The following is a 15,078-nucleotide window of genomic DNA, read 5'->3' as shown; positions in this document are numbered from 1 at the left end:
TATGAATCATTATCCTGTAATAGAATCACATGATCTCATTATAGTACAGAACAGAAGGAGGCCACTTGGCTCATCGAATCTGCACTGGCACTTTCAAAGAACAATCCGGTTAATCCCACTCGCCCACTCTTAACCTATATCCCTGGACGAGGATTCAGCTGATCATCTGACCCGTCAAGACACAAGCTCAGTCGCACTGGGGAGAAACTGTGTTAATGCGGGGACAGTGGAAAGGGATTAATTACTCATTTGATTTGGAAAGTCATCAGTGCATGCACACTGGGGAGAGGCTGCTCACCTGCTCCACACGTGGGAAGGGGTTCACTCGGTCATCCAGCCTCCAAACACACCAACGGTTTCATACTGGAGAGGGTTTAAATGTTTAGACTGTGACAAGAGCTTTCAAAGCCAGTTCCTATTTTATAGTCTTCGTGTAAGTGAGGGCTTCCCAAACTGAGGGTCGTGACCCCAATGGGGTGTGAGACAAGATTTTGGGCTCGCGAGCTCCGAGGCAGCAATGGCTGCCGTGGAGCTCCAACTGTTTCCTGACAGCTGTGAGGCCCCTTTAAATCCTCACGGTTTTGGTTTTGTTAGTGGGTGTGGCCTAATGGACGACTCTCTGAGGCCCAAATGTTGCTGCAAAAAACACTTGTGAAAAGGTCGGTGTTAATTTTTTTCTGGAAAGTCGATTTCTTCAACAATCAGGATCATAATGTATTAATAATCGGGATCATAATGTGTTTAACAATCAGGACACTGTAACATTAATAATCAGAATCCTATTGCATCAAAATGAGGATCCTATTACATCAATGCTCAGGTTCCTATTAAATTAATTATCAGAGTCCAATTACTTTAAGATTCAGGATCTCAACACATTAATAATCAGGATATTATTACATTAATATTCTGGTGGCCATTGCATCAACAATCAGGATCTTATTGTATAAATAATCATCATCCTAATACATTAATAATCAGCATTAATTACATTAATTACAGTTCCAATCGCAATAATAATCAGCTGCCTACTGCTTCAATAACCCGAAAATTATTGCACTTATCAGGGTGCTAATTAATAATCAGAATTATTTCAATTAATAATCAGAGTCCTATGGCATCAATAATCAGGACACTGCATGTTGCCATGAAAGGAGTGTCTGAAACTGAGCAGCTTTGGTGGACAGTCAATTTTCTCCAAAATCTTGTCGAGACCTACCCTTCTGAGGGTGCCAAATGCTTTCCTGAGATCTATGCTAGTAAGGTAAAGAGATATATCCTGTTCTCTACACTTCTCTTATAGCTGGCATCTGGAGAAGATCACGTTCACTGTAGATCGGCCAGCTCTACTTCTGGATACACTCAGTCTGCAAGTAGATGAAATCTTTAAGCATGACCCCAGCGATGACCTTCCTAGTGACACGAAGGAGTGAGATGTCCCTGTAGTTTGTTGCAATCTCCTCTGTCACCTTTGTTTTTCCGAAATGTTTGTATCACACATGTCCTGTAGAACTGATCCTGACTGTCAGCAAAGATTAATTCGCACTTTTTAATTGGAGATGTTAATCAGTGGAACCTGTCAGACACTGAATTTGCAAAGACCAATTTAAGATTGAAGTAAAAGTTCATAATTTTATTGTAAATGAGTTCCTGTTGAGGGTTCTTGAATTAAGGGGAAAGAACACAGATAGTGTTTTTAAAAAGGGACACTACAGCCCTGAAAATCAGTGACATCTCCAGAATATTAAACTCCAGCCAGTTATAGGGTTGTTAACATCAACAGAAACAAGCCAGATATTGTCAGACTATCAGTCCTGGACGTGATTAACAGCAGCAATAATAGCAGAATCCAATCCTTGCAGTCACTTGTGAACTCGCTGGTGTCTCAGCAGGCTGCAAGGCTGAGTGAATCCCTTCCCACACACGGAACAGGTGAATGGCTTCTCTCCGGTGTGAGTGCGTTCGTGTAAATGCAGGCTGCCAGACTGAGTGAATCCCTTCCCACACGTGGAACAGGTGAATGGTTTCTCCCCAGTGTGAGTGCGTTCGTGTAATTGCAGGCTCCCAGACTGAGTGAATCCCTTCCCACACACGGAGCAGGTGAACGGTCTCTCTCCAGTGTGTGTGCGTTGGTGAGCAGTGAGGGCGGACGGCAGCCTGAAACTCTTCCCACATGAAGTGCAGCTGAATGGCTTCTCCCCAGTGTGAACTCGCTGGTGTGTCAGCAGGGTGGATGACTGAGTGAATCCCTTCCCACACACAGAGCAGGTGAACGGCCTCTCCCCGGTGTGAACTCGCTTATGTGAATCGAGGTCAGCTGAACGCCTGAACCTCGTTCCACAGCAAGTGCAGTAAAACGGCCTCTCCCCAGTGTGAATTCACTGGTGTGACAGCCGGGTGGATGACTGAGCAAATACCCTCCCACACACAGAGCAGGTGAATGGCTTCTCCCCAGTGTGAACTCGCTGGTGTTCAACAAGGGCAGATGAATGCCTGAACCTCTTTCTGCAGGAAGTACAGCTGAATGGTTTCTCTTCAGTGTGAATTTGTTGGTGTGACTGAAAACCAGATGAATGAGTGAATCCCTTCCCACACACAGAGCAGGTGAATGGCCTCTCCCCAGTGTGAAGTCGCTGGTGTGCAGATAGGCTGGATGACCGCCTGAACCTCTTTCCACAGTATGTGCAGCTGAACGGCCTCTCTTCAGTGTGAATTCTCTGGTGTAACATGAGGCAGGATGTCTGAGTAAATCCCTTCCCACACACGGAACAGATGAATGGCTTCTCCCCAGTGTGACTGCGTCGATGCATTTCCAGCTGGTGTAGATAATAGAATCCTTTACCACAGTCCTCACATTTCCACGGTTTCTCCAAAGTGCCGGCCCCAATGTGGCAGCGTTGATGGATTTCCAGAAGGGACGGATAATTGAATCCTTTCCCACAGTCCTCACATTTCCACGGTTTCTCCATCGTCCCCGTGTCCATGTGTCTCTCCAGGTTGGATGATTAGTTGAAGCCTCATCCACACACACAACACATGTACAGTTTCTCCCACTGTGAACAATGCGATGCTTTTTCAGGCTAACTGGTTAAAGCTCTTTCCACAGATGTGCACTGGAACACTCTCACTCAGGTGTGTGTGTCTCAGTGTTTTTCCAGTCACACTGATGTTTGAAATCTTTTCCCACAGACAGAACAGACAAATATTTCTCCTTCACATTTAAAGGCCAATGATATTCAGGTCCAGATGCATTGAGTGGTTCTGGCAGATCTTGATGTGATGTTTGGTTTGAGTTTCCTGTCTGTAAATCCTCCCTTTCTAATGCCCTGTGAAAGGAGTTTACAAATGTCATCGCTGTAAGTCCAGGATAGAAATTCAGAACTGACGGTTCTAGTTTCTGTGGAACGTTTTTCATTTTTGCTCCACATCTCACACACTCTGTCTCTTGCCTGCACAGAATCCAGTTAAGTTTCTTTCCTCCATTCCCAGTTTTCTCTCTCTACTCTGTCTGGGTTCAGTTTGCTACTCCCTGTTTGCAGACTGAGAGTAAAATCAATGAGTCAATAATTTTCTTTCCTGGTCACTGGGACCCCGAAGTCCTGCCTACTACATTGGCTCTCACCAAGATGGCTGCACATGCACCCTGTTGGCTGAACAAGCCCTGCCTTCCTCACTCAAATGGGAACCAGCAGCTGGAGTAACCAAGGCCTGTCACCAGGAAGGGAGGCCCACCTCCCTGATCTGCCCAAACTGCCTATATCTTAGGCAGTCCCTCGGGATCGAGGATGACTTGCTTCCACTCTGATTTGTTGGGTTCTGAGACGGCTGATAAGTTCAATGCTTGATCTTCCGTGCCGGTCATCAAGTCCCCATCTACTCTCGTCCCATTTTCCAGCACTTGGCCCGTAGCCTTCGAAAGTGTGGCATTTCAAGTGTTCATCTCAATACTTAAATGTTGTGAGGGTTCCTGCCTATACCATCCTTTCAGGCAGTTGCAGATAACCCACCCTCTGGGTGAAAATATTTCCCTCACATCTCCTCTAAACCTACCCCTCGCCTTAAATCTATGCCCCCTGGTTATTGACCCCTCCACTAAGGGGAAAAGTTTCTTCCTATCCATGCCCCTCTTAAATTTGTACACCTCAATCAGGTCCCCCCTCAGCCTTCTCTGCTCTAAGGAGATAGAGCCGTCTCTATACGTCCTGTCCCTCCCTCCCTCTTTCTCGCTCCCTCGCCCTCTCCTTCCCTCTCCCTCTCTCTCTCTGCCTCCCTCTCTCTCTCTGCCTCCCTCTCTCCCTCAGCCTCCCTCTCTCCCTCTCTCTATGTCTCTTTCCCTCCCTCTCTCTCTGCCTCTCTCTCTCTCTGTCTAGTCTTTCTTCATAGCTGAAACGTTCCAGCCCAGGCAATGTCCCAGTGAATCTCCTCTGCACTCTCTCCGGTGCAATCACATCGTTCTCTAAAGCTTTTCCGCTGTCCACCTGGGAGTTTCCTGCTGTAACTGAGTCCCGAGTAGAACAGTTGCTTTGGAAGTCTGGTGTCCAGAATACCAACAAATGTCCCACCCAGCAGAGCTGGTTTTGAGCGATCAGCCCCTCAATGCCGGGTAAGGTGGCTTGGGAGAGGACGCTGCTGTTGGACTGCCTTTCTTGCCACTGGATTTGGAGGATCTTGTGAAGGCACCGCTGGTGGGACTTCTCCAGAGTCTGAGGTGCGTAATGTAGATTGTCCAAGTCTCTGAAGCCTTTAGGAGCACAGGGATCACTGCTGCCCAGTAAACCAGGACCTGAGACTCAGGTTTGACGTCCTGGTCCTCAAATAGTCTGTTCTTCATTTTGACAGAATCACACAATGCAGAAGAGGCCCTTCGGCCCATTGAGTCTGCACCGACATATGAGAAACACCTGACCCACCTACCTAATCCCATTTGCCAGCACTTGGCCCATAGCCTTGAATGTTATGACGTGCCAAGTGCTCATCCAGGTACTTTTTAAAGGATGTGAGGCAACCCGCCTCCACCACCCTCCCAGGCAGCGCATTCCAGACCGTCACCACCCTCTGGGCAAAAAAGTTTTTCCTTACATTCCCCCTAAACCTCCTGCCCCTCACCTTGAACTTAAGTCCCCTTGTGGCTGACCCTTCAACTAAGGGGAACAGCTACTCCCTATTCACCCTGTCCATGTCCCTCATAATCTTGTACACCTCAATCAGGTCACCCCTCAGTCTCCTCTGCTCCAACGAAAACAACCCAAGTCCAGCCAACCTCTCTTCATAACTTAATCCCAGGCAACACCCTGGTGAATCTCCTCTGCACCCCCTCCAGTGCAATCACATCCTTCCTATAATATGGGCGACCAGAACTGCACACAGTGCTCCAGCTGTGGCCTCACCAAGGTTCTATACAACTCCAACGTGACCTCCCTACTTTTGTAATCTATGCCTTGATTGATAAAGGCAAGTGTCCCATATGCCTTTTTCACCACCCCACTAACATGCCCCCCAACCTTCAGAGATTTATGGACACACACGCCAAGTTCCCTTTGTTCTTCAGAACTTCGTCATGCCATTCATTGAATACTTCCTTGTCAAATTACTCCTTCCAAAGTGTATCACCTCACACTTTTCAGGGTTAAATTCCATCTGCCACTTATCTGCCCATTCGACCATTCCGTCTAAATCTTCCTGCAGCCCAAGACACTCAACCTCACTGTTAACCACCCGGCCAATCTTTGTGTCATCCACAAACTTACTAATCCTACCCCCCACATAGTCATCTATGTTGTTAATATAAATTATGAATAATAGGGGACCCAGCACAGATCCCTGTGGTATGCCACTGGACACTGGCTTCCAGTCACTAAAGCATCCTTCTGTCATCACCCTCTGCCTCCTACAACTAAGCCAATTTTGAATCCACCTTATCAAATTACCCTGTATCCATGTGCATTTGCCTTCTTTATAAGTCTCCCATGTGGGATCTTGTCAAAGGCTTTGCTGAAATCCATATAAACTACATCACCTGCACTACCCTCATCTACACACCTGGTCATCTCCTCAAAAAATTCAATCAAATTTGTTAGGCATGACCTCCCTCTGACAAAGCCATGCTGACTATCCCTGATCAAACCTTGCCTCTCCAAGTGGAGATACATACTCTCATTCAGAAATTTTTCCAATAGTTTCCCTGCCACTGACGTGAGACTCACTGGCCTGCAGTTCCCTGGCTTATCTCTACAACCCTTCTTAAATAGCAGAAACACATTCAGTGTTCTCCAATCCTCCACACCCTCCCTCCACCACACCCACCCCCCACCCCCACCCCCACCCCCGTGGCCAGAGAGGGATTAAAAATTTGGGTCAGAGCCCCTGCGAACTCCCCCCTTGCCTCCCTCAGTAATCTGGGACACAAATCATCTGGACCTGGAGATTTGTCCACTTTTAAGGCTGCCAACGCCTCCAATACCTTGTCATTCCCTATATCAATTTGCTTAAGAACCTCACAGTCTCTCTCCCCAAGTTCGATACCATCCTCATTCTCTCGGGTGAAGACGGATGTGAAGTTTTCGTTCAACACTCTGCCGATGTCCTCTGGCTCCACCTATAGATTGCTCCCTTGGTCCCTAATGGGCCCTACTCTTTCCATTGATATACTTATGGAATATCTTGGGATTTTCCCAACTTTTACCAGCCAGAGCTTTCTCATAACCCCTCTTTGCTCTCCTAATTGCTTTCTTAAGCTGCACCCTGCACTTTCTGTACTCCACTAATGCCTCTGCTGATTTTCTCCCCTTGTACCTGCTAAAAGCCTCTTTTCCTTCTCATCGTACCCTGAATATCTCTGGTCATCCATGGTTTTCTGGGCTTGTTACTCCTTCCTATCACACTCGAGGGAACATGTTGAGCCTGTACCCTCCCCATTTCCTTTTTGAACGCCCCCCACTGCTCCTCTGTAGATTTCCTCACAAGTAGCTGTTCCCAGTCTACCTTGGCCAGATCCTGCCTTATTTTACTAAAATACGCTCTCCCCCAATCCAAAACATTTTTTTGCAACTTGTCTATTTCTTTGTCCATAACAAGCTTAAATTGTACCATCGCATCTGTTCTGATGATGCCACTTTCCAAAACAGTTCCTCTGACATGACTCTGACTTCTTCCTTAACCGAGGTTTTCCACCCACAGTGGTTGACAGGGCCCTCAACCGTGTCTGGCCCATCTCCCGCACATCTGCCCTCACACCTTCCTCTCCCTCCCAGAGCCATGATAGGGTCCTCCTTGTCCTCACTTATCACCCCACCAGCCTCTACATTCAAAGGATCATCCTCCACCATTTCCGCGAACTCCAGCATGATGCCACAACCAAACACATCTTCCCTTCGCCGCCCACTCCCCCCACATCGACATTCCGTAGCGACTGTTCCCTCCAGGGCACCCTGGTCCACTCCTTCATCACCCTCTACACCTCAACCCCCTCCCACAGCACCTTCCCATGCAACCGCAGAAGGTGCAACACCGGCTCCTTTACTTCCCCCGTCCTCACAGTCCAAGGGTCCAAACGCTCCTTTCAAGTGAGGCAGCACTTCACTTGCTGCTCCCAATGCGGTCTCCTCTACATACGAGACCCCAAATGCAGACTGGGTGATCGCTTTGCAGAACACCTTCAGTCTGTCCGCAAGCATGACCCAGACTTCCCTGTCGCTTGCCATTTCAACACACCACCCTGCTCTCATGCCCACAGGTCCGTCCTTGGCCTGCTGCAATGTTCCAGTGAAGCTCAACGCAAACTGGAGGAACAGCACTTCATCTTCCGATTAGGTACTTTACAGCCTTCCAGACTGAATATTGAATTCAACAACTTCAGATCGTGAACTCTCTCCTCCATCCCCACCCCCTTTCCGATCCTCCTTTTCCCAATAATTCATAATTTTTAAAATATATTTTTCTTTTCCCACCAATTTCCATTATTTTAAAATTTATTTCCATCTATTGTTTTACTTCCACCTTTCAGCCTATTTCGATCCCTTCCCCCCCCCCACCACCATTTGGGCTACCTGTCACTTGCTCGTCCTGCTTTCTACCCTTAATGTCACCATGAGCACATTCCTTAGCTAATATCACCACCATCAACACCCCTTTGTCCTTTTGTCTATGACATCTTTGGCAATCTCTTCTTTGCCTTCACCTATCACTGGCCTTCTATCCAGGTAGACTGTCCCACCCGCGTCAACCAGCTTATATTTCACCTAATTTCTATATTTCCTTAGTTCTGATGAAGAGTCATACGGACTCGAAACGTTAACTGTGTTCTTCCTCTCCGCAGATGCTGCCAGACCTGCTGAGTTTTTCCAGCTATTTTTGTTTTTGTTTCAGATTTCCAGCATCCGCAGTATTTTGCTTTTATTTTATTAAATTGTACCATGTTGTGGTCGCTGTCACTAAAATGCTCCCCCACCAGCACCTCAGCCACCTGTCTGGCTTCATTCCCAAGAATTGGGTCCAGCACTGCACCGTCCCTTGTTGGACCCTCTACATATTGACCTAAAAAGTTCTCCTTTACACATTTCAAGAAATCCACTCCATCCAAGATAGACACTATGTCTATCCCAATTAATGTTAGGAAAGCTGAAATCACCTAATATAATTACCCTATTGTTATTGTTTTTACACACATCCGCAAATTATGCACATATTTGCTCCTCAATTTCCCGCTGACTATCTGGGGGTCTATAATAAACACCTAACAATGTGGCTGCCCCTTTTTCATTCCTAAGCTCTACCCACAAAGCTTCATTCGATGCCCCCTCCAAGATATCATCTCTCCTTACTGCAGTAACTGACTCCTTAACTAATAACGCAATGCCTTCTCCTCTTTTACCGCCTCCCCTGTCTCTCCTGAAGATTCTGTATCCCGGAATGTTGAGCTGCCAATCCTGCTCCTCTCTCGACCACGTCTCAGTGATGGCTACTATATCACAATTCCACGCCTCAATCCTCACCCTTAACTCATCCGTTTTACCTGTAATACTGCTAGCATTAAAGGCCATCCAGCCTTTCTTTACTCCCTTGAAACTTGCAGCTGTACTCCCTCTGACTTGATTGTTTTACTGTATTATGATGTGTCCCTATTCTTCTAACATTTTGTGTCCCATCCCCCTGCCGAATTAGTTTAAATTCCTCCCAGCAGCACTAGCAACCCGCCCGCAAGAATGTTAATCCCGCTCTGGTTCAGATGTAGACCGTCCTGCTTTTACAGATCCCACCTCCCCCAGAAACGGTCCCAGTGATCCAGGAATCTAAAACCCTCCCTCCTGCACCAACTCTTAAGCCACGTATTCATCTGCGTGATTCTCCTATTTCTGTGCTCGTTAGCACGTGGCACTGGGAGGAATCTAGAGATTACACCCTGAGAGGTCCTGCTTTTTAGTCTACTGCATAACTCCTTGAATTCTTGATGCAAGACCCTCTTTCAGGCATCAGGTAGATGCCTGATTTCTACATTAAATCTATCCACATGCCTTGATTCCATAACCCTCAATACTCTTATAAAAACAAAAAACTACTGCGGATGCTGGAAATCCAAAACAAAAACAGAATTACCTGAAAAAACTCAGCAGGTCTGGCAGCATTGGCGGAGAAGAAAAGAGTTGACGTTTCGAGTCCTCATGACCCTTCAACAGAACTGAGTAATATTAGGAGAAGGGTGAAATATAAGTTGGTTTAAGGTGGGGGGGTGGGGGGAGAGAAGTTGGTGGCGAGGGGGGTGGTGGGGGGGTGGTTGTAGGGACAAGCAAGCAGTGATAGGAGCAGATAATCAAAAGATGTCACAGACAAAGGAACAAAGAGGTGTTGAAGGTGGTGATATTATCTAAGAGAATGTTCTAATTAAGAATGGATGGCAGGACACGCAAGGTACAGCTTTATTGGGGGTGGGGTGGAAAGACTGACAGGGCATTACAGGTATAGATTTAAAAATAATGGAAGTAGGTGGGAAATGAAAAATCTATATAAATTATTGGAAAAAACAAAAGGGAGGGGGAAGAAACGGAAAGTGGGTGGCGATGGAGGAGGGAGCTCAAGATCTAAAGTTGTTGAATTCAATATTCAGTCCGGAAGGCTGTAAAGTGCCTAGTCGGAAGATGAGGTGCTGTTCCTCCATGCATTGTTCCAGTGAAGCCCAACGCAAACTGGAGGAACAGCACCTCATCTTCCGACTAGGCACTTTACAGCCTTCCGGACTGAATATTGAATTCAACAACTTTAGATCTTGAACTCCCCCCTCCATCGCCACCCACTTTCCGTTTCTTCCCCCTCTCTTTTGTTTTTTCCAATAATTTAGATAGATTTTTCTTTTCCCACCTATTTCCATTATTTTTAAATCTATACCTGTAATGCCCTGTCAGTCTTTCCACCCCACCCCCACTAGAGCGGTACCTTGAGTGTCCTGCCATCCATTCTTAATTAGCACATTCTCTTAGATAATATCACCACCTTCAACACCTCTTTGTTCCTTTGTCTGTGACATCTTTTGATTATCTGCTCCTATCACTGCTTGCTTGTCCCTACAACCACCATCCCCCCACCCCCCGCAAGTTCTCTCCACCCACCACCACCCCCCCCACCCCACCTTAAACCAGCTTATATTTCACCCTTCTCCTAATATTACTCAGTTCTGTTGAAGGGTCATGAGGACTCGAAACGTCAACTCGTTTCTTCTCCGCTGATGCTGCCAGACCTGCTGAGTTTTTCCAGGTAATTCTGTTTTTGTTTTGCCCTCAATACTCTTGTCTCACAAATGTCCAGCAATCTCAGTTTTTAAATTGTTAACTGATGAAATCTCAACAGAATTCCAGATTTCCGCCATATTTTCTGTGAAGTGATTTCTAACATTGTTCCTGAATAACCGAGTCTCAGTTACACAAATAAATATCACTGATTTGTATATTTAAATAGTAACAATTATTTTACTCTGAAATAATTATGCAACAAAATTGCAAAGAAACATAATTTTAGTAAAATACTGTGGATGCTGGAAATCTGAAATAAAAACAGAAAGTTCTGGAAATCCTCAGCAGGTTTGGCAGCTTCTGTGAAGAGAGAGAAACAGATTTAACATTTCCAATCCAATATGATTCTTCTTCAGAACTGAGTATTTCCAGCATTCTGATTTCATTTTAAACACATAATTGATGTAAACTTTATTGTCCTTACAGGTATCTGGATGTAAATCTGATTTCAGACCTTCCTCTGAACAGTTTTCAAACTGACTCCAGCTCATTGTCCATTCCTTTACTAAAGACCCGGATGGAAAACCCACAGCACAAGATGGCGGCGGCCGGTTGCCTGGGTAACCCGGGCGTGTCACCGGGGAAAAAAGCCCCGCCCTCAACCTCCCTTCCCTCACCAAGATGGCCGCCCATGCGCCTGACTTCCTGAACAAAGACCCGCTTTCCTCTCCCAAGATGGCGGCGTCCGGTGAGCCCGCTTCCAGTGCGCAGGTGCAATGTGGGTGTGCGGTCTGAGCATGCTCAGTTTCAGTCATGGTGACAGAGGGAGGAGGAGCGGACGGTTCGGGAGGCAGGAGGAGATTGTGAGCACAGGGTAGGAATGGAAACCGCGGCTGGACTGGGAACTGGATCAACTTCTGGTGTAGGCCCCAGGCCCCGTGTTTACCCCGCGGTGACAGGCCCGGGGGGAGGGAGCGATGGAGCCGGCGGCTGGACGGGGAGGATTTGGAAACACTTTGTGGATCCGCAAACCCTGAGGAATAATTGTCAGCTCCTGCTTTGCAGCTGCGGGGCTTCTCCCTCCCGGGAACAGGCCCAGGTTAACGGCCGCCATCCTGGGTCAGCGAGTGGAGGATGGTTCACATCAGAGGATGGGGGAGGGGGGACAATAAATAAGAGGTTACACTTTGGGCTCAAATCGATGAGGAATCTGATCTGTGGGAAGGAAGGAAACCCTGGGAGGTGGGCGGGGAGGATTCAGAAACACCCGCTGGAGGCCCCAAACCCCCAATAAGACTCATTGATTTTATTGTCAGTCTGCAGACAGGAGCTGGAGACAGAACCCAGGCAGAGGAGAGGGAGGGAGAAAACTGGGAGTGGAGGAAAGAAATGGTGAGATGGGTTTGGATTTCAGCCCAGGGAGGAGGGAGAGTGTGTGGGACGGGAATTTACAGCTTTGGGGGAACGAGAGAGGGAAAAGTGCTCCATAGAAACCAGAATTGTCTGTTCTGAATTTCTATCTGGACTGATAGTGGTGATTTTGGTAATCTCCTTTTACAGGGTACCCCTGCTTATAATGATCACTTCTGTAAAGTTCTTTTACACTGCCTTAGAAATGGAGGATTCACAGGCAGGTAACTCAAACCAAGCTTCAAAGCAAAATTTAAGAATCACTCTATTCATCAGGACTTGAGTATCATTGGCCTTTGAATTTGGAAGGTGAAATATTTTTTCTGTCTGTAGGAAAAGGTTTCAACCATCAGAATGACTGGAAAATCACCAAGACACAGTGAGAATATTCCAGTGCACTGACCGTGGAAAGAGCTTTAACCAGTTAACACAGCCTAAAAAACATCACACCATTCACAGTGGTGGGGGGAAACCATACACATGTTCTCTCTGTGGATGAAGCTTCAACTGATCATCCAACCTGGAGAGACACAAGGGCACCCTCACCATGGAGAAACCATGGAAATGTGGGGACTGTGGGAAAGGATTCAATTACCCATCCCATCTCGAAATTCATCGACGCAGTCACACTGGGGAGAGGCCGTTCACCTGCTCCATATGTGGAAAAGGTTTCATTCAGTCACAACACCTGATGTCACACCAATGTGCTCACTCCAATAAGAGACCTTTAAAGTGTTCTGACTGCGAGAAGAGCTTTAAAAACAGAAACCACCTGATGCAACACCAACACACTCACACTGGAGAGAGGCCGTTCATCTGCTCCATGTGTGGGAAAGGATTCACTCAGTCATCCACCCTGATGAGGCACCAGCAGACTCACACTGGGAAAAGGCCATTCACCTGCTCCGTGTGTGGGAACGGATTCATTCAGTCATCCACCTTGCTGAGGCACCAGCAAGTTCACACTGCAGAGAGGCGATTCACTTGCTCCATTTGTGGGAAGGGATTCACTCGGTTAAGCACCCTCACTTCACATCAACGTATTCATACCAATAAATGACCTTCGAAATATTGTGAATGTGAGAAGGGTGAGTGAGATGTAGATGCACCAACACACTCATGGCGGGTAGAGGCTGTTTACCTGCTGTGTGTGTGGGAAGGGAATCTCTCAGTCACAACACCTGCTGAGGTGGCAGCAAATTCACATGTGATTACAGGGGTGGGATTCTGCTGTTAATCACTTTTTAAAGATTCATTCACGGGATGTGAGCTTCGTTGGCTGGACCAGCATTTATTGCCTATCCCGAGTTGCCTTCAAGAAGGTGGGTGGTGAGCTGTGTTTGTTTGTTTCTGCTGATGTTAAACTCCAACCCCATTATAGAGCTTATTAATATTCTGGATGAACGTGAGATAAATCTGTTTTTATGGAAATGCACAGAGTGTTTTGTTCCATTTTTCTCTAATGTAAGAGGAGATTAATGAATGTCCTGTTGCCAACTGCTTCATTTGTGGGTCTTTTCTCCTTTCTAACTCCAGATTATTTCAGTTTTCGTAACTCCTGTTACTCTCATGGACAGGTCCCAGCTCCTCATACCTTCCAGAGTGTCTCTCCTAGCCTTGATATCCAGGGAAGGTATCAGTAACACACCCAGGATCACTGAACACAAAACCCAGTCTGTTAATCATTTTCAGCTCCTGGACTTACATGTGTGCCACAGCATCTCTCTTACCTTTGATGTGTGAATAGAGCATCAAGTCTGTAAACTTGGTTTAAATTGAAATCCATTCAGTAAATATATTTTTACAGGAGCTTGTAGGCTGTTGAGACTCTGTTAAACTGTCAGTGTGCTCCTGTGCTGCTCTGTATTTTGCCTGTAATGCAAATGCCTGAACCTTTGTCCCAGTGGAACCTTTGCTGTTATGAAATGTGGGTGTATATTAATTAGCCTCACATCCTTGCTGCAATTGTGTAGAAAGGGGATGTGTAAAGAGCTGGTCTTTTTGAACAAAGGAAACAGTATGTGTGTGTGGTAGTGAGACAGCCTTGTGCTCACACTCAGAACAATGCACAGATATCCTTGTTATGGTTAGAGCAGGGTCAGATCACAGATGAAGTGAACAAGTTAAATATAAATATCTCCACTGTAGCTGCAGCTAGTTGGAGAAGAGAGCTCTGAATCCACTGTATCATCTCTGTTCTCTGGATCGGGTAACTACCTTCTTTTTAATATAATGGTATTTTATTCGAGAAATACATTCACAGCTCAAAGGCTGAACTATAACATCATAAAATTTAATATATAGACTAAATAATCAAGTTAAAAACATGGAAATGTGACAATCTGTAATAACAAAAATCAGTAACGGAAGTGGTGGATGGGATACTAAAAGAAGGAATATTGAATTAAAATTATATTAAAATTACAGACCAATACACCATTCCTATAATACAGATCCTGAAGTATATAAATGACAACATTTGTAAGTACTTCATTGAGTACTCTATCTGTATGATTGCAGTGTTGTTAATAAAGTCAGGAAAAGACAATCTGTTGTTGTGAGCTTGATTATCTGGTGTCTGAAACCACAAGATTCAACATTTAGAGTCAACAAAGTGAACAAGCCCAATCACCAGCTCGATATTCACAGGAGAAAGTCTGCTATCTAACACCTCGAGTGGACAGAACAGAGAAAGATCCCAACTGTAAGAAACCCTCGAATCATTTGTAAATATCTTTCAAATGTCGACAGTTTCCAACTGTCAGTTTCCATTACATCGAAGTTAATGGAAGGTGAGAGAGGTTAAAGGTTTCATATTGAAATACAACTTATTGTTGCTATTGCCTTACAATTGTAAACTCAGGATTGTCACACAAACATTTTAAATCCTCGTACCATAATTACCACAGTCATTTTCAGATTGGAAACTTAAACCTGCCGTTGCACTTTC

At 45.9% G+C, this 15,078-nt stretch overlaps 1 protein-coding gene and 1 pseudogene across 5 annotated transcripts in view; one reads left to right on the top strand and one right to left on the bottom strand.

The window, feature by feature from the left end:
* Positions 1-15,078, top strand: part of LOC144697271 (uncharacterized) — a 407,386-nt gene that overhangs the window by 41,463 nt on the left and 350,845 nt on the right. The window contains exons 1-3 of one of the 4 annotated variants that reach the window (XM_078569214.1): positions 11,540-11,592; positions 12,279-12,352; positions 12,462-14,678. The exons of 1 other annotated variant lie outside the window; for it this stretch is intronic. In XM_078569214.1, coding sequence (XP_078425340.1) covers positions 12,676-13,188 — 513 coding nt within the window. In that variant the 5' untranslated portion in view covers positions 11,540-11,592; positions 12,279-12,352; positions 12,462-12,675 and the 3' untranslated portion in view covers positions 13,189-14,678. Of the gene's footprint in view, positions 1-11,539; positions 11,593-12,278; positions 12,353-12,461; positions 14,679-15,078 lie in introns of those variants that run through there. 2 more of the 4 variants (XM_078569215.1, XR_013580325.1) reach the window with 2 other exon arrangements.
* Positions 1,356-11,274, bottom strand: LOC144696996 (uncharacterized; annotated as a pseudogene). The gene is made up of 2 exons (XR_013580290.1): positions 11,203-11,274; positions 1,356-3,326 (listed from the first exon to the last, which is right to left on the bottom strand). The product of XR_013580290.1 is annotated as an uncharacterized LOC144696996 (transcript).

Source organism: Cetorhinus maximus, chromosome 23, assembly GCF_964194155.1.
Source record: "Cetorhinus maximus chromosome 23, sCetMax3.hap1.1, whole genome shotgun sequence".
Lineage (NCBI taxonomy): Eukaryota > Metazoa > Chordata > Chondrichthyes > Lamniformes > Cetorhinidae > Cetorhinus > Cetorhinus maximus.
This window is presented reverse-complemented; position numbering and strand designations above follow the sequence as displayed.